The sequence below is a fragment of the Oculina patagonica genome, chromosome 9 (genome assembly GCF_052425735.1).
Source record: "Oculina patagonica isolate OP01 chromosome 9, crgOcupat, whole genome shotgun sequence".
Lineage (NCBI taxonomy): Eukaryota > Metazoa > Cnidaria > Anthozoa > Scleractinia > Oculinidae > Oculina > Oculina patagonica.
In genome coordinates, this window is record NC_135766.1 from 30672181 (window position 1) to 30697286 (window position 25106).

General features: G+C 39.9%; 1 protein-coding gene across 1 annotated transcript in view; it reads left to right on the top strand.

Annotated features, from left to right (window-relative positions):
* The window catches only part of LOC144664624 (uncharacterized), a 44153-nt gene that overhangs the window by 10887 nt on the left and 8160 nt on the right, over positions 1–25106 (top strand). Inside the window, exons 3-22 of the mRNA XM_078525770.1 lie at positions 2089–2266; positions 3015–3207; positions 3896–4119; positions 4779–4886; positions 5825–5993; positions 7674–7870; positions 8731–8862; positions 10024–10183; positions 12903–13131; positions 13953–14338; positions 15013–15094; positions 16152–16198; positions 17143–17415; positions 17842–17919; positions 18763–18876; positions 20784–20897; positions 21827–21940; positions 23291–23398; positions 23829–23936; positions 24955–25106. The exon at positions 24955–25106 is cut by the window's right edge and continues 183 nt beyond it. Of these exons, the coding sequence (XP_078381896.1) occupies positions 2089–2266; positions 3015–3207; positions 3896–4119; positions 4779–4886; positions 5825–5993; positions 7674–7870; positions 8731–8862; positions 10024–10183; positions 12903–13131; positions 13953–14338; positions 15013–15094; positions 16152–16198; positions 17143–17415; positions 17842–17919; positions 18763–18876; positions 20784–20897; positions 21827–21940; positions 23291–23398; positions 23829–23936; positions 24955–25106 (3166 nt within the window). The remainder of the gene's footprint in view (positions 1–2088; positions 2267–3014; positions 3208–3895; positions 4120–4778; positions 4887–5824; positions 5994–7673; positions 7871–8730; positions 8863–10023; positions 10184–12902; positions 13132–13952; positions 14339–15012; positions 15095–16151; positions 16199–17142; positions 17416–17841; positions 17920–18762; positions 18877–20783; positions 20898–21826; positions 21941–23290; positions 23399–23828; positions 23937–24954) is intronic.

Here is a 25106-nt window from a genome sequence, read left to right on the forward strand (position 1 = left end):
AGAAAATGCTCTTTTTTTCGACTCGAAATGACCCACACGCTAATATAAACTTTATATATTTTTCTGTGAATTTTTCAGTGAATCAGTCAATTAAAAAAAAAAAATTAAAAAAGAGACTCCAACCTCGGCCCCGGCCCCGACCCGAGTCGGCGTTTTACCGACACCCACGTTGAATGGTTTACTTGTAAAACGCGACAGTTTGTCTAGACAAACTTGAATGTTTTACACGTGAGAAAACGCAAAAAAAGTTTGCCTTTCACGGTCGCTCCAAAAATGAAAATGGTAGTATATATATTTATTTGCAGGCTGGGATTTGTATTTAACGAGTCAAAAACGTCAATGTTGATTTCCACAGTATTTTGTTTTGATAAATAGTTTGCAAAGGGAAACTTGAATGAAGCTGAAATAAGCTTATGTACTTCGGTCGCCTGCACAAGGCACAATATTCCGAGAATTAATTTGACTGTTTTTAAATAAAGCATCTCATTTTCTTGAATGGCGATAAGTAGTATTCGAGTTTGGAGAAAAGTAGCAGAGAAGCAAGGCGTTTGAAAGGATAAATCGAGTCTGTAAAGCGCCGACTTGCAGTTAACCGCAATGGCGTGAAATCAGTGCGAATACACAAACAACGATTGACAAACCACGGTCATAAAACTATAACTTCACTTTGTCAATATGGAGAATGAATACTCGCCTTTTGGAGAACTTCAAGGCCTTCAATTCCACTGCTTATTTTCCCTTTCAAAAATCGGTTTGTGAGCAACTACATCGATTTTGGAGAGCAAAACTGTCATGGGTTCGTTCGTCTCGCCGCGAAATGAAACTAACGAAAGCGTTACCGTGGCCTGTGGGAAGAGATAGGAGAACCTTGCCCGCGCTGTGAACCAATCAGAAGAACCCTTTGAGAAAAAATAATTTTAATTATTTTTTATTTTTTTATTTTATTTTTTGAATTTTTTTTTTTGCCATCCGCCGTCCTCCGTCCGTCGTCCGCCGTCCGCCGTCCGCCATCCGCCGTCCGCATCCGCCGTCCGTATCCTCACTTTACAGAGTCCCAGTTCCGAGACAGAAACACTCTATTGTCTTTATTGTTCACCACTAAATTTTCTTCCGTGCGCACATACAGAAACAAGCATCGTGAATTATTTTCACTTTTGAGGATAAAAAACTCAATTGAATGCCGAAATTTAACAAACGAAACAAAACCAGACGAGAAACCCACTAAATGCAGTGAATTTGGTTGGGTTTTTTTTGTCTGCAGGCAGCTTGTTTACCGAAAAAACAGTCACGGGCGGGCACTATCGATCCGGGCATTTTTCACGGAAGGGCACTATGGGCTGATAGTGCCCTCCGGCGGACGGGCACTATCGCGTCACGTGTTCAATTTAAACCAATCAGAATCGGAGAAAATTTAGTGGTGAACTATAAGGGCTGATAGTGCCCTCCGGCGGACGAACACTATCGCGTCACGTGTTCAATTTTAACCAATCAGAATCGGAGAAAATTTAGTGGTGAACTATAAGTGCCCACCGGCGGAAGAACCCTGTCGCGTCACATGATCAACTTAAACCAATCAGAATCGGAGAAAATTTTAGTGGTGAACTATAAGGGCTGATAGTGCCCTCCGGCGGACGAACACTATCGCGTCACGTGATCAATTTAAACCAATCAGAATCGGAGAAAATTTAGTGGTGAACTACAAGGGCTGATAGTGCCCTCCGCGGATGAACACTATTGTGTCACGTGATCCATTTAAACCAATCAGAATCGGAAAAAATTTACTGGTGAACTATAATACGTTTTAGTATATACCACACAAATGAATAGTGCTTTTCGCGCGCGCTGATTGGTTAACTCGGAGGTGATTAGCAACGTACTATTCACCTCCACTTCGGTGAATAATTGTTAAATAATTGATTGTCAGTTTTTTTGGTTTTCATTTTTCACGCGGACGTAACTACCAATCACAAACGCTATCAGGCATTTCATTTCTTGAGAGTTTCTCGAGAGACATTTTAATTTTAAAAGAGTACGAAGAAAGTCGTCGATTTTGTCAGTCTTATTGATAGCGCTTTGATCAATTCACAGCCACATGGCAACTCTTCATGTGGAGTGTCGAGATACAAGCATCAACAGAAAGGAGATCGAGGCATTAACAATGGCGTTTAGTCTGCCTTACTTCATGGTATACCAATACGAGAACACCATTTCTGGGTCCATTGAACCATCCTCAGTTCGTAACAATACTGGCCAGCCAATTCTTCAGGTAGGCAAGCGAGGCATAAAGTAGAACGTTTTTCGTTAACTACGTTAACGATTTATCGAATTGGGGGAGGCACTGTGGCCTAAGGGACGGACCATTATTTTTTGGAGGGGGGGGGGGGGGGGTGACAAATATTGAAAAAAATTGTTTGCAGGGCCAGGAAATACAAAATAAATTGTTTGCAAACACGATATGTATAACAAAAAATAGTAAGAATTTCGAAATAAAATGTTTGCAGAGGTGCATAAACTAAAAAAAAAAGTTTGCAGAGGAAAATTTGTCATCCCCCCTCCCCCCTTCAAGAAAATAATTGTCCGTCCCTTATGGTTAATACGCTGCACTTCGGATCGTGTGGTCCGGGTTCGAGCCCTGTACGGGTCACTGCGTTGTGTTCTTGGGCAAGGCAATTTACTTTCATAATGCCTCTGGTGCCCAAGGCGAATTTGATGCTGGGGGCTACCCTGCGATGGACTGGCATCCCATACAAGGAGGGTAGAGGTACTCCTAGTTGCTTTATGCCACGAAAACCGGGAAAAGACACAGACAATCTAGTGGACCAATCAAATACATGTTGCCGGCTCAAAGCGCCGAAAAATGTGTTTAAGCGAATCACGATTGGTTTTGGTTTAACTTCTGATTGGTTGAGAAGGTGGCGCGAGTTTTATAAACCAATCAGTCAGCGTAGTAAGATAAACCCAAAGCAAATGCAAATAATGGAAGATGCCTAAGTACTATCTTGTATTGCGTTTAGTTTTCGTCGTTGAAGCCGTCTGACGTCATCAGCCTCGACATCAAACTTCTCGTAATGAGGCAGGACCGGGTGCCAGATGGAAAGGAGAGCACTTCAGTTGGTCACGTGGATGTTTCGTATCAAAGAGGAAGTGACGGGTGCTCTCAGACGTTCAACACCTACAGGAACATTGAAATATTGGTGTACAATCCAGGTTAGAAAACAATATTTAAAACACATAATTTTGTCAGTCGACGGTTATATGTAAATTATTAGCATGTTTTTTTAAAAACTTTTTTGGCGGTCTCAAGACCAAGGAGCAAGGGGAATGGGATAGTTTGTTCGCGTGATGTCAAGAATTTGCCTTAACTTTAAGTGACCATTAAGAGCAGGCAAATCGAAGGCAAAACACAAATCGTTAGGGGAAGGTGTGTTACAGAAGAAATTGCTTTGCATAGTAGAAATTTGTACGTTTCTTTGACGACGCCCGGTGGAAAGCAGCGTATGCATCACATTTATTTACCTGAAAATTAAACCAACTTTCACGTTTTGTCTTATTTCGAATTGAAATGCTGATCTTTCTCCTCTGCATCGTTATATCTAAAAATGAAGCAATTTAATTCATAACTTTTTACACTTTGTTACACCCCAAGTTCAAAATTCATGTAAGGTATTTAAAGCAAAAACATAAAATTATTTCGAACATTTAGTGACAAGAAAAAGCAACAATGCAAACTTATTAATCATTAACAAGCGGGGAGACCTGTATTGAAAACCAAAATAATTGACTACTCGTGTTTAATGAAGCTTGGAATAAAACAACAACAACAATAGCGAACGAACGAACGACGCAAGGAAATATACGTTTGTCGTCGCTTATTTATCTTATTTTACGTATTTAGACTGTGAGAAATTCGGTCCCTTGGGAATGACAGATGGAAGCATCAAAGAAAGCCAGTTGAGTGTCTCCTCGATTTTCCAAACCTCGTTTGACAGAGCAGGTAACGGTCCATACCGCACCGGCTTACATAGAAAGGAGTACTGGGCACCAGCTGTGGGACTTCCATCGCACGACCGAAGGCAGTACATTCAGGTGGACTTCAAAAGTCTTGTGGATGTGAAAATGGTAAGAAAATAGCTCAAAAAAAAGTACGAAAACGGGGTGGCAGGCGTTAATATGACTAGCACGCTAATCAAATGGTCCAGTCCTTCAAACAATTGCATTATATCGATAAAGCACGCCCGTGACGTAGGCCGCGTGAAGAATCGACTTATGACGATCTCGAGCTGATCATTCTAGCGCGGGCAATCCCTTTCACCTTTTATAACGACTTTCAAACTTTGACGTTTAAGACTAAGTAATACAAACCCATTCCAGAATTATTTTACACTCCCGCACAACATTGGTGCACTGCAATTTAAAACTGAAAAATAAAAATGTTTTGTATATTTTTACCCCTATGTCAAGTTGCGGCAACCTGCTCAAGTAGAGACGAATATACCTTCCTGCAACTTGCAACGCGGGTGGTTTTTCGCGCACCAAAACTTTACATTTTGCAATGCAACAATGTTGTGCGACAAGTTGAAAGAAAATATTGCCCTATTACTCAGCCTTAATGGTGAAAACTGCCTGCAGCTACACGTAGTTCAATGCTAATATTCAGTAATTTTCAGTTTATTTCACAACGTCTGCATAGATAAATTAAAACCTTCAACGGTTTCTCGGAATCCGACGATCAAACAACACTTTATATTTCTCACGGTTTTTTTCCTTTTTCTTAACAGATATCTGCACAAGGTCATCCCGATACAAAGGCACCGATTAATTCGCTGCAAATCACAACAAGCGATGACGGGTATCGATGGAAGGACTATAGTAACAAAAACTTGAAAGTAATGAACTGAACTTAAAGAGGAACTGTCATGAGCGAAATGTCAAAAACTGCTAAAGGCATAATTTATATACTTATTATCCCTCGGTTACGCATGCATGCATGGGTTTTTGGAGAACAAAATTCAAAGTGTTTTAAAAATTCGTTTTCCCACTCATTATGTCGATACAATGTCATTCATACGAATATATTAGACGTTCGTTAAATAGGGGGACACACGAATAATAAAATAAAGGAATGTAAATCTGCAAAAAACCACCGTAGCGAGCTCTATCACTATACAGGATCTAAACATCTAACTAGCCTCTCTTAGTAAGAAATGAATGAAGATAAAAGACAGCATTGTTTAAACGATACGGGAAACCTTTTATCCCATTGTAACAGGGGCTTTTGTGGGAATTTAGCTCACTGGCTGAGCGAGAGGTGCCCTGATACTTTCCGGGAACTTTTCATCAAATGGACCAAAAAATGATCGTGGAACATGGTGTTTAATGATGATTTTGACTTAATCGCTTACAGGCAGAACTCAAAGTTATTACAAAGAGGACCATTGTCATAAGCAAATAGTGGTTCGACAACTCAGTTTGACTTACGTTAGCTAACAGCTAAAGAAAATTCTAGGATATTACTTTTTAGGCCGTTAAAATCTAGAGCTCATTTCTTATTCGAAGGCTTTGTTCTAGGCCGGAGCAGGTGCAAAACGCCTATATAACTAGCTTAACGATAACAGAAGATTGGTTTGTTCCAAAATTTACCTTTTTATGGAAAAAACGTTCGGTAACATCTTGGAGGACTTGCGTTTTATATTCGTTCAGTGATGCTGCACTACCAAACTCCCACAACTAACAGAAAATGAATGTGTTACAGCGAGAATACTCAAACCTTAAGTCAAAAGAGGTAAAGAAAAAGCGATTTATTGTGTTTGTTTTTTCACAACAGTTTTACGTCACAACTGGTGCTTCGGGAAACGCCTTGCTGACAGCACTTCTAAAGATGCCGCTGACAACCCAATGGCTCAGAATCAGTCCCAGGTTTTCGGAGAGATTGATCGGGTTTAGATTTGAAGTTTATGGGTGTTTATCGGAAAAGCAGTTGTTTTCGTTTGAAGGTAAGACACAGTAGAATTTTCTATGAGAGCCACTACAAAGATGCTTTTTTTTTCTCTAGAATCTATTTTAAAAATGTGCAAGGGCACAAGCCATGTTCTCGCTTTTGACTTTTGGTTTCGCCGAGTCATAGCATTTGTTTAAAAAAAACATTATTTGCAAACATTTGCTGTTATGATATATCCGTAACAGTAACGATAACGGTAACAGCAAAGTTACCGTAACGACAACGGTAACGATGACGGTAACGGTTTCAGTAACAGTGACGGTAACGGTAATAATTTCAGTAACGCTAACGGTAATGGTTACAGTAACGGTAACGTTCACGGTTTCAGTAACAGTGACGGTAACGGTAATAATTACAGTAACGCTAACGGTAATGGTTACAGTAACGGTAACGTTAACGGTTACCGTAACAGTGACGGTAACGGTAATAATTACAGTAACGCTAACGGTAATGGTTACAGTAACGGTAACGTTAACGGTTTCAGTAAAAGTGACGGTAACGGTAATAATTACAGTAACGCTAACGGTAATGGTTACAGTAACGGTAACGTTAACGGTTACAGTAACAGTGACGGTAACGGTAACTGTAACGGTAACGCTAACGGTAACGCTAATGGTAATGATTACAGTAACAGTAATGGTAACTGAAGTGGTAACGGAAGTGGTTACAGTAACAGTAATATAACGGTAATGGTTACAGTAACGGTAATGGTTAAAGTAACGGAAACGGTAATGGTAACGGTAACAGTAACGGTAACGGTAACAGTAACGGTAATGATAACTGAAGTGGTAACGGAAGTGGTTACAGTAACAGTAATATAACGGTAATGGTTACAGTAACGGTAATGGTTAAAGTAACGGAAACGGTAATGGTAACGGTAACAGTAACGGTAACGGTAACGGTAATGATAACTGAAGTGGTAACGGAAGTGGTTACAGTAACAGTAACGGAAACGGTAATGGTAACGGTAACAGTAACGGTAACGGTAACAGTAACGGTAATGATAACTGAAGTGGTAACGGAAGTGGTTACAGTAACTGTAACGGAAACGGTAATGGTAACGGTAACAGTAACGGTAACGGTTACAGTAACAGTAATGGTAACTGAAGTGGTAACGGAAGTGGTTACAGTAACAGTAAGGCTAACGGTAATGGTTACAGTAACGGTAACGTTAACGGTTACAGTAACAGTGACGGTAACGGTAACTGTAACGGTAACGCTAACGGTAACGCTAATGGTAATGATTACAGTAACAGCAACGTTAACTGAAGTGGTAACGGAAGTGGTTACAGTAACAGTAATATAACGGTAACGGTACCGGTAACGGTAATGGTTAAAGTAACAGTAAAGGTATTGTTTACAGTTACAGCAACGGTAATGGTAACATGCAGTAACGGTTACAGTTGCAGTTACAGTTAACGGTAAAAGTAATGGTAAAGGTAACGATAACAGTAACAGTAACATTATGGTAAAGGTGACGTAAATGATAATGGTAATGGTAATAATAAAAAATATCAAAGAAGTCAAATTGGGTAAACCCGTATGTCAGTTGGTTACTCTTGTGTTTGTAATCAATTTTCTGTTTGTCTACCTTAGAACTGAGGTTTCCAACAATTTAAAAGTAACTCTGATCGTAGAACAAAAGGGACTTAAAATAGCGTAATGTTTCTTGTAGATCCCCCCTTAGGGATGGAATCTGGAGAAATTGCAGACAATCAAGTATCTTCTACTTCGGAAATGGGTGAACGTTCCATAGCGGCAAACGCCCGGTTAAACCTACAATCCGCAGGGGCGGCCTGGTGCTCAAAAGCGGTTAGTGGAAAATGGGAATGGCTTGCAGTGTACCTGGGAACTAGTCACGTGGTCTCTGCGGTAAGTCATGAGGAATCCACTTGTGTTTGTGAGATTTGGTGAGTGCATTTTGAAATCATTCCTTTTCTAAGCGGCTTCAGTCAATCTCTGCCGAAAAAGGAATAATTTATCCCCAAACTATCAACTGGTAACTTTGAACATCTCGTTTTCAAATATTAGCTATGAAACTAAACGTTTGCAAATAAATCAATTTTATGATTCTAAATGACAAAATCATAGCTTCATTTTAGCCAAATGTGTCTCCCGGGCGTTATAATTTAAAGTTTCAAGCAGACAAGATAAACTGTTCCGCCGGACCATATTTCAAAAAACCATTTCGCGATCCGTTTCAATCTTTAACACTTTTGGCAATCCGAACCTTCTTTTGCATTTTGTGTGTTTTTTTTTTAAATATTCCTTTATTGTTTTAAGAGGTTATTTTATATATTTAGACGAACTTGATAGTCATTTCCAATGCCTAACTTTGGGCCATGTTGCCCAAAGCAATTTTCTTTGCAGTTTGCTGAGAAACAAGCGTTGCATTGCCAGTAAGTAATTGCAAAACAAATTTGCGTGTAACACTTCACTTTTTGCAACCTGCACTAAAACAACATGTTGTGTTGCGAGTGGGAACCTTGCGAGACAAATTGCTGCGTGTGACATGTCAATCGGGCAAGCTGCAATGCAAAGTTATAATTTGTGTACAGGTGAGCCAATCAGAGCACGTCCTCAGTGGCGTCCTTCATTTGCGGAAGATTTCGAGGTTTCAAGTTGAGAAAAAACTATATTGTGAACTTGTGACTCGCTCTGCGACTTTCGATGTTTCTTTCAGTCGTTGGAAAGTTGGAAAGAAAATTGCCTTCCTACTTTTCTTTATGCAGGTTTCTACCCAGTGCAGATACCCCATATACGCGGATGGTAAAGCACTAAACTGTGTGACTTCGTATCGTTTAAAATACACACCAACAGATCCGGACGATTGGGCGACATACACAGAGAATGGAATCAGTAAGGTAAACAAGGCTAACAAATGTCTACCGAATTCTTGATCATTTTAAGTCTAGTATGGTTTTGTTCGCAGAATAGCAGGTTAAATTTGTTATAGATCGCTATCCTTAGTCCAGACTCTTATTTGTTTTTGTGGGGAGCGGGGAAAGAGAGTAATAAAAGGGACAAAAAGGAGGGGAGAAGTGCTTCAATACTCCCCCCTCCAGCATGTCAAGTGTCTCATTTTTCAAGTGCTTTCTTGACAAACATTATTGTAGCTATATTAGGTAATCGTGCTTTGAACAACCATGCCAAGATTAATTAAAACTGAATTAACAATGATATTTTTCTTGGAAACTTGCAACCTGGGCCTATGCACATTTTACACTCTTTGAGCCTATAAAACCATACCTTTTGAGAAACATAGATTTAGATTTAACAAGCCTCGAGTTTTTCAAGTTTTTTGAAAGTAGAACACGAGTTTGCTAAGATATATTGCACTAATCACTTTGAGCATAACCCAGTCAAGGACTGACTATTATGCAAACTTGTTATCTGGCTGGCTACGTAAGGGCAGTCCAATTTTCGATAGACGGCCTAAGGAGCGCGCACAAATAAAAAAAAGCGCAAAAAAGGTGGCGAAAGGCGAAGCCCCGTTTCAACTATCAGCCGTTAGCATAACCACACTGACCTACTATTGGTAATCGCGCAATCTGATTGGCTACACAGGTGCCTACTATTGATCCGTAGAAGGCTCTCGGAGCGCGCGCTTAGCTTTCGCTTAATTTTATCAATCAAAACCTTCAATAAATCAATTCTATCGATATTCTGAGTTTAATAGATCGGTCAGTGGATTATGCTAACACAATTAGACGGCTCGCTCTCAGTTTCTACCGGCTTTTGATAGTTGACTCGGGGCTTCGCCCCTCTCCAACTATCAGCCGGTAGAAACCTCGAGCTTGCCGTCTAATTGTTAATTAGAAATCTGGAGCCTGCCGTCTAATTGTTAATTATCACTCCAAATGACTGTTTTCTTGAAAAATTGAAATGCCTTGTCACACAAAGAATTTGAAAAACGCTAACAAGCGACGAACAAAATAAATTAAAACTAATTATTGTAAAATATTTATTTACCATCGCTAATTTTTCTCGCTTGCAGTAATATTTTTGTTTTACCCCATTTTCAGGATTTTCTTGGGAACTTTCAAAGGCAAACTATGGTCAAACATCACCTTATCAAGCCAATTCAAACCAAAAAGATTATTTTTATTCCTAAGTCAAAAATAAGTAATTACTACTGTATGCGTGTTGAGCTGTACGGAAGAAAAACTGTGGTAAAGGGACAGGGTGAGTAGTTTTACTTCACATTGGCTGGAGACAGGGTATTCCGTATTTATTCGATTGAGCGCCCAACCTCGAATAAGCGCCCACCCTGAAGGCAGAAAAAGTTAATAAGCGCCCAGCCTCGAATAAGCGCCCACCCTGAAGGCAGAAAAAGTTAATAAGCGCCCAACCTCGAATAAGCGCCCACCCTGAAGGCAGAAAAAGTTAATAAGCGCCCAGCCTCGAATAAGCGCCCACCCTGAAGGCAGAAAAAGTTAATAAGCGCCCAGCCTCGAATAAGCGCCCACCCTGAAGGCAGAAAAAGTTAATAAGCGCCCAGCCTCGAATAAGCGCCCACCCTGAAGGCAGAAAAAGTTAATAAGCGCCCAGCCTCGAATAAGCGCCCACCCTGAAGGCAGAAAAAGTTAATAAGCGCCCAACCTCGAATAAGCGCCCACCCTGAAGGCAGAAAAAGTTAATAAGCGCCCAACCTCGAATAAGCGCCCACCCTGAAGGCAGAAAAAGTTAATAAGCGCCCAACCTCGAATAAGCGCCCACCCTGAAGGCAGAAAAAGTTAATAAGCGCCCAGCCTCGAATAAGCGCCCACCCCCTCCCCCATAGAAAAAGGATAGGTGATAGGTGCCCATTGAGATTGAAATTGACTAAGTACTACTAACTTAAAAAGAGTTTCCCAAAGACCGTGTTTTCTTAGTATTTTACTGGAACTTTCAGCGAACAGTTACAATTCTGCTTTGGTACATCTTCAAGTTTTGTTGTTATTCGTTGCAAAATGAACTTACTATTTACTGAAAATTTAATAAGCGCCCAGTCTCGAATTAGCGCCCACCTCGAATAAGCGCCCTCTCTCAAGGTCCAAAAATTTAATAAGCGCCCAGTGCGCTTAATTGACGAGTAGGTGTTACAGTGTTTGTATGGGAATCCGACGGCAAATATCTTTTACAAAAATTTGAATTCTGAACAACTTATGAGTTGTAAAGTTAAGATACTAGGCAATTTTTTTTATTCTCCGAGTTTGAAGGATGTAGCTGAGCTAAAAAGCGTTCAGTTACGTTTTTAATTTCCCCATACATTTGTCTGTATTATCCAGTCTGTAGATTTACGTTCCGGTTCGGTGAGTTGACGCGGTTTGCGGGAAAAACTATAGACAAATGTATGGGAAATTAAAAACGTAACTGAATTCTTTTTAGCCCCGCTACATCCTTCAAACTTGGCGAATAAAAACTTTTGCCTAGAAGTCATAAGTTTTCCAGAATTCAGTATTGGTAAAAGATATTTGCCGCCGGATTCCCATACAAACACTATAATTTCTACCCGCTTTGCCTACTCGTCAAGAGACCTTTATGTAGTACAATTACCTCTGACAAACGGCTTTCAATTAACCCACATGACCACACAGTCATGACACAATATATGGCGCGCTATTTTATTCCAAGGAGGGAATGTTATGCGTGATAAAGGATAAGGGGAACGACTCCCAGTTAGCATAATCAATGATGTTATATTAGAAGCGATTTTTAGCCTCCTAAAAATTGCACCCGAAACTGCGTGTGCACATCTTAAAGGGAACGTGCCACGGATTTTAGTTAAATTTAGGCATGGGAAATGACCATCAAATTCGATGAAATATAAAAATAACTTCTTAAACAGTGAAAGAACATTTCATTGACACAGCAAATGCAAAAGAAGGTACGGATGGCCAAAAGAGATGAAGATTGAAACGGATTGCGATATTGGTTTTTTGAAATATTGTTGAGCTGAACAGTGTTCAACGGTTAGCCTCGTCTGCTTGTAACTTTACATAATAACGCCCGAGAGACACATTTGGTTGCAATGAAGCTATGGTTTTGTCATTTACATCCATTGAAGTAATTTCTCTGCAAACATTATGCTTCATAGCGAGTATTTGGCAAAACGTAATGAAATAAACTTAACTTAGCCGTGACACAGTCCCTTTAAGACATCAGGAAACGAATCTCCGTAGCACATTTTGACAAAAGTATGTTCGTCATCTTTGTATTGAATCTGCATTTTTTTTTATCGGGAATAAAGAGAGGAAAACACATTCTTTTCTTCGTAGTAAGATATTTGCATCAGATCCTCTCGTTAGAAACCTCATTTTCCGTGTCCGATATAATTTTACACTTATCTCTTTGGGGAAAGGGGCGTTTTAAAAAACTTTCACCTGTATCATGTTAATTATGGTCACATAAAAAAAGATATGCGAGGGAAGTTTCTCTCCCTTACATTCGGCAGCTTAAGTGGTCATCTCTTTGTTCCTTCTCGAACCTTTTCCACTCAAGAGACTATCAACCTCGTTCCCCTCGTTCCCAGGGGGAGGGGGGAGAAAGAGACCCTGGGAACGAGGTTGGCCTTATTTGATCTGAAAGAAAGTCATACTGAGGACGGATTGCCTGTTAGTGGCGCCGAAATTTTAAAATGGCGAAACAACCAATATAATAAGAACACTCTACAGATCTTTATCATTGTGACTCTTTTCGGGTTGAATCGCAGCCTTCCTTCCGGCGGGGAGAGAATTTAGCGCGTAAAGCTCGAGCGAATTTGGCCCAGGCCAAACGTCGAACTTCACATGATTCGAACCTAATGCAAATGACCAAAAACAATAGCTTTTGCTCGTTTGCATTAGGTTCGACTCATGTGAAGTTGGACGGTTGGCCCGGGCCTATTGTTATTTAGCTAAGAGTTTCTCTTTTTTGCTTTCAGAGAGCCGAATGGTATTTCCAGAGCCGCGCTCCACCACAAACTACGCCATGATAGAGAACGCCATCGGATCTGAGTTAAGCCAGTTTACCGTATGCTTTTTTGTGAAAATGGTTCTGTCTAACCCCACTTCACGCAAATGTGTCTTCAGCTACGCGTCAGAACACACCAACGATATCTTGATCTGTATTTTTCGCGACGAAGTCAAGTTCTTAGTTGGTGATAAATCAAGGTGATTTCTTGCGTTCTTGTTATTAACAGACCAATAATGAAAAAGACCATGATGATCCTGAAGGGTTTTCTGAGCAGTTTAAATTTTTCAGTAGGGCTCGCGATCTTTGCTGAAATCATCGTTTACTTTCGCCTTGTTAGCATACGCCTTTTCGTAGAGAAGGCATCATGGTATAAAGGAATTGACTCTAGATGTTAAAACTGCTGTAGAACGTAATAATCGGCGAAATTTTCATTGTACAAAAAAATCGCTGCAACATGTCAAGGGGACATGTTTATGCATTACCTCGATTTCGTGACATAAAGCAATAAATATGAACTTGCCTTCAGCTGTCAGCCGCCACTTTCATTAGCCAAACAGCAAGTCAATAGCGGAAAAGCGGACTAGTACCAGTCCCTCTCCGCATCAAGGCTGTAGCAGAGAGCTTGTATGCCTGTTTGACCGCCCTCTAACGTCCTGATTGGGTTTATTGCAGCTGCAATAAGTCGCACGAATACAAGCTGGTTTGTACACTTCTGCGACAAGTCGCTGCTACAAAATGTAAATCGACAATGAGAGAGCGTCATATGCTTTTCCATAATCCCTCAGAAACCCATTCAAGATGGCGACTGAACTGAGAATTTTTGCTGACAACGTGAGAATTGGATCCAATTATTTCATATTATAAACGTGGAAGACACTCATTCTTTAATTTCTGACATTTGCTATCAACGCAAATTTTGCAATTTTTATTGAGATCATGTAACTTTTTCGACTGTGCAATCGCGTACCTACTTTTCCATTGATTTATTCTCTTTTCATTATTTTTTTTTCTTTTGAAGGAAAAAAGCCATTCACAGTCTCACAGATGGTAGTTGGCATCACGTGTGCATCGCTTGGGAAAACGCCCAAGGCGAATGGAAAATATATAAAAATGGTCAACTCGCAGTTCAAGGTGACGCTCTTAATCGAAAACACACGGTTAAGCCTGGAGGTGTTGTTGTGCTCGGCCAAGATCAACATTTCATCGGAGGTGGTTTCGAGATAAATCAGGCTTTTACTGGTGAACTTGCTGAAGTGAACTTGTGGGACATGGTCCTGTCTGCTGCCGACATTGCTGCCCAGTACAGAAACTGTTACATTCCTGAAGGCTCTGTGCTTCAGTGGTCCCAGTTTAAACTCGTGGGTGAAGTAGAGATCAAAAAGTACAGTTGCACTCTGACCACTGGTAAGTATACCTGGATGTTGTTGAGTAATAACGCACGCAGCAAGCAGCACGCGCGCCCATCCGCACGTGTGCTAACGTAAGCACCGCACGCAAACGTATGCACACTTTTCGTCTGCGTGCGTGCACATAAGCCAATACGTGCGGTCACACGCGCACACATGTTGTGGTTTAAATTTATTTTTTGTTTAATTTTTTAAACCAGTTTTATTGTTATCTCCTTTTGTTTCAGATTATGATAGTGAATATGAGACAATAAAAGACAAAAATCAAACAAGTTTGGAAAACAAAACACATATTCCATTGAATGTTACATACAACACCATACGAGCTAGCAAGATTTCCACTTAGCTTGTAAAGGACTTGAGCACGTCCACTTGCATTGTAAAATAAATACTTTTGTGGATGCTAAGATCTTCATAAACACGGTTCTTGTAAAAAAAGTTTTCAACCAGGATAGGGTGACTATAGAATCAAGTTGTACCCGGTTTATCCCCTTTTTTTGACCGAGAGTTTGGGCTACGCCTCGTTGACTATTTAAACAATAGAGTGTTTCTGTCGAGGAACTATCAGCTGATAGTTGCGCTGCGGAAATTTGATGTTTTTTAAAAATATATATATATAAGCTCGTAGTTGTTAAATAACAAATTAGTACCCTGAAATGTTTGCATTTACAGATAGACCACTGATTTATTCGAGAGCTTTCCTTGTCGATGCGCAGTTCAATCGTCTCTTTGTCTGCAACACCGAAAAATCAAGGTAAGAAAAAGTTAAAGAAAACACTTTATGGTGTTGAATTTAATCTGCCAAATACACCACCAGTGCACGGTTTTGAAACCGAATCATAAGTTATACGAATTTGTAAAATTTGAATGACAATGTAACTTAATCGGCTGTGGATATTCTATTGCAGAGGAGGCGGAAAGCGATGGCTGTTATCGAGTTGCCAAAGAGCTTGTAACTGATCACTAATAGAACGATTTTCACCTGAGGGGCGAATGAAAGTCGCGTTTGCTTTAGTTGTGCATAGCTACTGTTAGTGATTGGTTTTAAAAGACATCCGCGCTTCGTGCCGGCTACATGTATTTGCTTTACTATAATGTATGTGTCTTTAATGACTGGCCAGAGTGATTATTTTGGTTTTAGTCTAAGACACAATCGAGAATCGCTCTATCTGACATACGCTGGTCGTGGCTATCAATATTGCTACACAAATTCCTCCTCGCTGAGGCTTGTATATCAGACTAACGTCTGATTTCTCTTTACATTATTAATATACTATCAAGCAAACACGTGGCAAGAATAAAGAAAGTAATCAGTTTACTGAAAGATAATACTGTCTTGACATATAACCAATTGGCTGAACTTAAATCCAAAATTTAAATGCAATGTAAAATGTAAAATTGTTCTTTGATTTTACTCGACAACGACTTCCTTGATAATGACAGTCCCTCTAAGTAGCGTAAATAATGTAAGTGCAAATAATCGCACTGCATGTATTAAATTAGTAGTGTATTGTAAGTAAGAGTACCTTTTTATGTAATTAAGTAGTGTTAATATATGAGTAAGTAACTATATTAATATTAGTACCTTATAACATTTGCCTTGTAAATCTTTTTTGTTGTTGTTGTTTGTTTGTGTGTTTCATCAATAAAAAAAGTAATGAAAATAAATGCTTATTGCCCAGGCCTTCTCTTTCTATTTAGTTTTGAATGGATTTGGCGCGAAATGTTAAGACGTACGTCGCCAAATGACATAAAGAAAAGAACGCCTAGGAGTTATGCTTGTGAACTGTTTCATATATTTTGTTTTGCAGGAAGAAGTCGCACTGCTACGTAACAACGGATGGCAAAACATGGATAGGTAAGAGAAGAGCAAACTGATTAAAACTTTGACAAGTGAATATGATAGACATATTATGTGAACTGCGGATAAATATGATGAAATGAATGAAATGACGCTCACAGTGTGTAAGCAATTTTATGCAATTGCATTTTTTAGCCTGAAAAAAATAAGGCTTTAACGGGATTTGAACCCATGACCTCCGCGATACCACTGCGTTGCTCGTACAACTGAGCTATGAAGCCTTGATACGTTGGGAACAGGTCAATTGCGGGTCATTATGTCTCACATGTGGAGTAGAGGATATAGTGAATATATAAAATGAATATATGTGAACCGCGGATAAGTGATGAATAAATGAAATGATCCTCACAGTGTGTAAGCAATTTTATGCAATTGTATATTTTTAACCTGTATTTTTTTTTTCAGGCTATGATGTACATGTATAATGCATACAAACAGGAACATTTCAGTCGTTTCGTGATTTAAATTTCATTCAACAAATATAGAAGCAAACGGCATAAATTGTACTAAATTACATAAATCATATCGTTAAGCGCAGACCACTAAACCATCGTAGAAGAAGAATTATACTATTTAGCTACCAAAATATAATTTAGCAATTGTATGCCTTTTCATCTCTATCTCTAGGTGTTAATTTATCTAAAATTTGAAACAACAACTGAAAAGCACATTGTTGCAAAGCTAAAAGAAGTAAAATATAACAATACATTGTCGAATTCCGTTAACTAATACAGACACGGTGTGGATCAGATAGGGTATTCTACTGGCATCACAAGCTACACGCTTCAAGCACAGACTTCGTTTTCTCAAGATTTGCTCGAAAAACTGTTCGCTTCTCGAAACAGATAACGTCTACGAACAAACATCCGTGTATGTCTTCGCTCCCACTGGCGTTACTTTTTACGCATTATTGTTATTTGTTGTTGTTACCTCCTCTACAGCACTGAATAGCAAACTACTTACCATCCACGGATTAGACGAAGCGGGAAAGCTGCACGGGGTATATCTTAACGGAAAGGCTTTTATCTCCTGTAAACATAACGGCGAAGGTGCTTGTAACGTTGGACCGCCGGAGACCTGGTACCAAGCTCGTGACCAAGCTGGCACAATGACCGCGATTGAAGTACCAATCATTGCCGAGACGGGACTGGATACTACTGATTTCCCCAGTTCCCCTCTCATTCGCATGGATAGCAAAGGACGCTCTTGGGGAGGTAATTAATTTTTATCCTAATTATTACGAGCAGTGCGATAAAGGCATTAATTTTTCGTTCTAGATAACCTGGTAATTATTATCATATCTTGCCTCGCTATTGCGATTCTTTTTTGTGTGTGTAGCTATTCAGCTTTACAAAGTGTTTTCAAAAACACGCCCTTTGATGGAGAGGGGGCACATCATATGAGAGGGTGGAGATGTTTGTAGTCTTGCTCACTCGTTCAAAAAAGAGAGCATTTTTTAACCTTCATAGTCAAAAACATTTTTATATTTATTTTTATTCTCTGTTTTTACAGAAAAATTTCAGTTGGTTTTAAAGGTATCTTGATTTTATTGATTGTTGTTCTAATTTTTTATTATCACATATGACTCATTATAAGAAGCAACTTGCAAAACGTTTTTGTTCGATTTTTATTTCATGCAGCATCAGCTCGAGGTATTCACCTTTCACTGCAATCAAGCCCTCTGGTATGGAAACTTGTTTTAACCTGGCGAGATTACGGTTAGTACCTTTGGCCCTCTGAATAGTTTAAGGCAGATTTACGTTTAGCCGGAAATGGCGCTGTTTCGTTTTTGATTTCCTCTGGCAAACAGAGACTGACCGCTCAGTCGTGGCAACTAGTTCATTAATATTAATGGGGAGTGTAGCTCTGGAAAAATGGTTGTTGGTGACTGACGTTTTGACCTCCTGAGCGGAAGTCATCCTCAGAGTCAAGTGAAAGTTGTTGTCAGTCGATGACGGAGTCAACGGAGCAGACTTAAATATCATCAACAATGAACACTCTACTTAACTCTGAAGATGACTTCCGCCTAGATTGTCGAAACGTCAGTCACCAACAACAGAACTACTTTCACCCGGACGAGCACACACTGCCAACTACTGAGGGTCCAAGGGATAACTATTACAATCAACAGACAAACGAAGGATAATCTTTAAAGTTGACAAACAGAAGAAGATCTAAATAGGCTTAAGCAGACCAAATGGATAGATTTTTTCTCCTGGGTTACTCAATAATTCAACCGAGAAGACAAGGCATGGCATGACTCAAAGCCCCATCCACTATACCTTGATTCGGATCCACCTACTCGCTTTCATCATCATCATCATCATCATCATCATCATCATCATCATCATCATCTTTTCATCATCGTCATCATCATCATCATCATCATCATCATCATCATCATCATCACCACCACCACCACTATCATGATTTTTTGCCGCTTCAAAATAATTCTGAACAGGATTTAAAAACATTTTCGCCCTAAAAACCTCAGGGTTTGAGATAGACTTAACAGTTAAATCTTTTCACTTAATATTAGACTTTTTATCTTTTTGTCTCAGATTTTGACGAATGTGCGAGCTCCAAATGTAAAAATGGAGGAACATGCGTGATCGTGGAATATGGCTTTGTGTGTATTTGCTTGGCCGGGTGGACTGGGTTCCAATGTGAAACAAGTATGTGATGCGCAGTTATGTTTGCTTTTCAATATAATTTCTTACCATAAAGTTCATTGCAGCTCAGTTTCGTGCTAGAGGTCTTGGGTTCGATTCCCAGACCGGACCAACTTTCAGGGTACCAGGGTCTTAAAATAATCGAGGAGAACATGTTGCCTTTGCAATAACATCTGCAAATGGTCAGATGTTCTAGTCTTCTCGGAAAAGGACGATAAACCGTAGGCCCCGTCTCCTGTGAGGCGCGGTGGCCTAATGGCTAGTGCGCCAGACCCCCGGTCGAGCGGTCCAAGTTCGAGTCCTTTCTAGGGTCATTGTTTTGTGTTCTTGGGCAAGACACTTATCTCTCATGGTGCCTCTCTTCACCCAGGTGTATAAATGGGTACCGGCGAATTTACTGCTGGGGGCAACGCTGCGATGGACTAGCATCCCATCCAGGGGGAGTAGAAATACTCATAGTCGCTCCATGCTAAGGAAACCGGAATAAGCTCCGGCCTGATGGGCCACTAGGCTCGTATACAGACTTTACCTTTTCCCGTCTCCTGCATCTTCAGTGTTATGGTCAGCAGGGGACGTTAAAGAACCCACACACTTATCGCAAGAGAAGGAGAAGGAGTTCCCGGTGTTTTGGTCTGACCTATTCACATGTATTGATGGGTCGGGTGGTGGGACGAGATCACATACATGGACGGATAGCGGCTGCCAAAGGCGCCTGTTATGCTGTTATCCCATCTCGTCCCGTAACTCAAATTGTGAAGCGCACTGAGTGTGTAAATACGCTATACAAGAACCATTATTATTACCATTGCAGTCAACGTTGAAATGTTGTGGTGAAGTATCGAGTACAAGTTGATAACGACGACCGTATCCGTCTCCTGGAATTAGGGGGTTTAAGCAAACCACAATAACAAAGGCTACGGTAACGTCGCTAATCAGCAGATTTAATGAGAAGTATAAAAGTTCTGCACGTGCGATATAAATCTTTGTAAATTTGTTAGCAGTCCTAAAAAGGCAACGTGAAATGGCCAAACTCTTCTAGGGGTTCTAGACGTGAAACCCAACGGGAAATTTTTCAAGTTTCGATTTGGAATTGAACGCTGTCTTAACATATCCAGCTGAGGATATTTCTGTCACCGAAAGAAAGACAAAATTGTCGCTACATAATCCATAATCATAAAACTCTTAAGTAAAGTACAAATGACTAATTTATCGACGTTGTCCTCGGTTTCGCCGTTATTGTGGCTTAAACTATCTAATTAATAGTCTTAAGGTTTAGTCGAAGAAATTACTCAGCAACATAGCGTATATATGTACATCTCATTACGTCATGCTGGCGTGACAGTTCGTGCTAGTTTTTGATTGGATTACAGGAGTTGTTGGATTAACGGGGCTTTCACTACATAATGTTCCGGTCAAATAAGGTGCCATATTTACAAAAAGTCGTTAAGCTGGGGTCCACTACACTAAAAAAAAAATCAACTTCGGGCATCGTGGAAAGCACGGTGGAACTATAGTTAGTACGCTGGACTCCAGATCGAGCGGTCCAGGTTCGAACCTTGGCCGGGATTGAATTGTGTTGTGTTCTTGGGCAAGACATTTTACTTTCTTAGTGCCCCTCTCCATCCAGGCGTATAAATGGGTACTAGTGAATTTTAATACTGCTGATGGGGAAAAAGCGCCCTGGGGACGACGTTGGGTAACTCTGCGACGGGCTAGCAGCCTTACAGGGGGTAATAGAATACTCCAGGTCGCTTCATGGTAAGGAAACCGGGATAAGCTCCGGCCTGATGAGCCCTTAGCGGCCTTGTGTCCCCGACGGGACGAAGAGGTTGAGTTGGTGAGTGATGGGCCACTAGGCTTGAACGCAGACTTTAAGTGACCTTACATTTTACTTTGGCGATCTGTTGCAGATGTCGATGAATGTGCGTCAAATCCCTGTAAAAACGGAGCAACATGTACTGATCAACATTTGAGCTACATTTGCACCTGTGTAGACGGATATACGGGAACTTTCTGTGAAACTGGTGAGCATTGTCAAATATATAAAGCCGGGTTTACACTGGATTTTTTTATGTGCCAATTTTAATGTAACGAATATATTAGATCGTGTAGATAACACAGCAATTATTTGCAGCAATTCAAAGTTAAGGGCGGCAGTAATGACCTTGGACAGCAGAGATACGCACAGAGATACGCGCGCACAGTGCCCAGTGGGAGAGTGGGAGTCTGGGGACAACATATGGAAACGGAATAATTTCCGCATTTTATGTGACGAGTCATCTACACGAGCAATTTTTCGTATGTGAATTATTTGTCACATAAAAGCTGACACGCCAGTTTCTCAACAAATATATTTGTCACATAAAAATTGAACACTTTTAACTTAAGAAAGGGCCAACGAACAATACAAAGAACCGTATCCTGTTGGATCTGATCAGCAAAATGTATAAATACGAAAACAAATTCCCTGATAAAGTCAGGCCGTGCTTAACGAAATATTGGAAGAAAAATATGACTTGTTCAATCCGCCTACCGTGCGGTCAACCTTTCTGTGTTTTACATAAAAATTGCCCGTGTAACCCGGCTTAAGCTTTGAGCGTCGTCTACACGAGCAATTTTTATGTGACAATTTTCATGTGAATATTTTTTATTTGCACGTGTAGATAAGTAAAATTAACCACCTTTTGGTGACAAATACATTTGCTGAGAAGTTGGCGTGTTAGCTTTTCAGGCGTGACAAATAAAAGTTGTCACATACGAAAAATTGTTCGTGTAGACGACATATTTAAAGTGTAGCTATATAATATATAAAGCCCTCTAAATATCATTAATCAGGAGTCAGGATGTCATTAGACCCATAGGCCGAGAAATTTATTTGCTATTCGATAGAATAGTCACTGGTTCATGCTGTCAGAAAATTTTACTAAAATAACTCATTTTTATTGTTTATCAGATATTAATGAATGCGAGTCTGGACCTTGTGTCAACGGAGGAAAATGCACAGATAAACTTAATAGTTATACTTGTTCTTGTGCCAGGGGTTATAAAGGAGTTAATTGCGAGACAGGTAAGTCCACAACGACATTATAAGACTTCATCCTTATAACATCAATAGAGACAGCGAAATTGAAATTCCAGAAGCATGGATACCTACGATCAGAAAACACAACAGTCGTTCAACTACAAAGCGGACCTCTTAGGAAACATCATCTGTTAGTCGGAAAAAATAATGAGGATCGAAATGCACCAATAGCAGCGAACCAACGTGCATAAATAGCGACGCGTAAACAATCGACCTCATCGCCTGATGAAGACTAGTAGTATTGCAGTCGAAACGTCGCGATCAGCATCTCAAAGCGATTCTATCGTGAGACAAACAAATAAACGTTCATTCCTAAGATTATATGCTTTAGGGATAAATTTTGGGTTTTTTTGGTTAAAAGTTCAGTCTCACTTTGACTGGCTGTGAAATTAGTCCAAAGCAAGGTTACACACAGCATTCTTGATTACCCAAGTAGTTAACGAATAGGACAATAAAATGTCTTTTTTCGAAAATATTATTATTTGCTCCTTTGTAGTGTCATTTGCGGCCCTTGCGCGAAAATTATGCTTAAAAAACCTACATTTTCCAGTTGATCTTCGGCGTAAAATTCCTGCAATACTTTAGCTAATTTAGCTCGACCGGAAAACTGACAATTGAAGTGAACGATGTTTTGTTTCTCGCAAGACAACAAGAAGTTGCTTTCTTTGTATCTACGCCTTGTGCATTTGCTTCTTAATCCATTTTTTTTTTGGCTGTTGTTTGTCCCATTTACAGCAAATATACTAAATGCGATCTTAAGTAAGTGATAGTTAATGAATATTTTGGAAAACATTAAGACACGCGTGTTTAATCCGGTAGGATATCCGATGAAACACTGACTCAAGGGTTTGAAATATCTTTTCAATCGAAACTAAAACTACGGAGTATAAAACGGAGAAAGAAAATCGTAAATACCAATGCTAATTAAAACCGGTTTTCCAAACCTCATTCATGGTTATTATTATCTTTGTTTTAACTCGATAAATTACTATTGAGTTTAAGAACATTATGTCAACTTTGCCACTTTTGAAAAGCCGGAATGGCGCAGTGGTGAGAGCGCTCGCCTCCCACCAATGTGGCCTGGGTTCGATTCCCGGACCCGGCGCCATATGTGGGTTGAGTTTGTTGTTGGTTCCTGTCCTTGCTCCAATGTTTTTTCTTCGGGTTTTGCGGTTTTGCTCCCTGCACAAAAACCAACACTGTCAAATTCCAATTCGATCGAGAATACACGGCCCCACAAACTTCTAGCTTTAAATATTACCGTGTCTAAAAAAAACGTAATCTATTTTAGCTTTACCATCACACTACTAACTATTGATCCGTTGATTGATTTAGATATTGACGAATGTCTAACAAGTCCTTGCAACTCGGGAGAATGTAACAATCGACCTGGAAGCTACAGCTGCACCTGCCACCCTGGATGGCTTGGAAAACACTGCGATGGTAAGAAAATCCCAGGCGGGGAGAGGGAGGCGTGCCCAAAATTATTTTTATGGGGAGGCTCCACCCCGTGGGTCAAACCTTTATCCTTTTTATATACCAATTAGAAAATGGAACCCTTTTCGCATACGTACAGAAGGGATACTGCCACTCCTTTTTTTCTTAAAGGAGAAGTTTATTCCAAAATGGCACTCTTTTTTCTTTACGCCAACGAAAAGATAATTCCAAGATATGTTAGACACCAAATTTTCAGCTTCCAAAAACAGTTTTCAAACAGAATAGATTTTGTTATGCTAAATCAATTAGACGGCTCGCTCTCGGTTTCTACCGACTCTTGATGGTTGACTCGGGGCTTCGCAGTCTAACTGTTAATTGTCAACATTTATTTCTTTTGATAGTAATTTGTTCTTAATGGCTTTTTTCTTTATGTTAGACATAGACGAATGTCTTGAAAGTCCTTGTAGGAGTGGAACATGCCAAAATCAGCCTGGAGGTTACAGTTGTGTATGCCCCGTTGAATGGCAAGGAAACAACTGCGAGAGTAAGAAAACTAGCCAGACGAAGTTCTTGAACGTGCGGGGAGGGAGGGAAGATTCCAATAAGTTCATTAACAGTCTTGGAAAACTCACAGGAAATTGCATTGTTGAGTAAAATCAGTTGCCCCTCGGGGGTCAAGGTCAAATTTGTATTTTTTGTATTTTTTCAGTGATGGCGTGACATCACTTTATGCCATCGAACGATCGGTTAGTTTTGTCTGTTTGGCCCGATCGAACAGAAAATCAAGTTTAACTTAACAAGAAATCGCCGCGTAAACACAAAAGCAAAATACTTCCATGCAGTTAGAATGGAACACTACAATGTATAAACGAAAGAGACTAATTATATATGATGGGGTCTATTAGATTTAGTTGACAGAAATTTCTAATTCTTATAATACAAAGGGACACTGTGAGCAAGAGACCGTTTGACCTTTCTCGCAGCTTAAAAGCCTTCTCGCGCATATCGTATGTCGTTTATCCGTGATATCACGCTACAGTATAACGCAATATTTGTTGAGACAACATAGGGAAATCTAAAAAAAGTATAAAAATATAAAATAAAATATTACTGTTGTTTAATGGAGAAAATCTACGAAGAAAATGAATTATTTGCATCCTTGGTCTGTGAATTCATAACAGCTATACAATCTATACATGCTTCTTATGTTTAAAAATGTAAGCTGCAGTTGGATAACAGTTTTTTTCACACACAAGGTGTCAGCTACTTTTATTTACTTAAGGTTTTTCCTCAAAATTATGTAAGACCCCTTGTTTAGAAAGAATATTTATGATTATGCTAACATTTAGTGTGCCGGTATTGTGCAGGTTTTCCATATACGGTATACCAACGCGTTTTAGCTACCCAAAAGTAACACTCCACCCCATGAAAGAAGCAATCTTTGGAAAGTAGCAAGACTAGCACTGCTAAATTTGAAAGCAGCGAATAACAGAATTGAACGGGTAAGAGAATCACACAAAAGAGAGGACGCATATTAACAATATTTAATCGCATTTATACAGATTACGTCGAAAGTTGCTACAATAATGCAGTTGGTGTTGCCAATCCGAGTAGCATCCAGGACAATCAGATGACAGCTTCTTCTCAATTTGATGATCGTCATCTGCCCTCGTACGGTCGATTAAACAATGCAAGAGGTGGCGGCTGGTGTGCA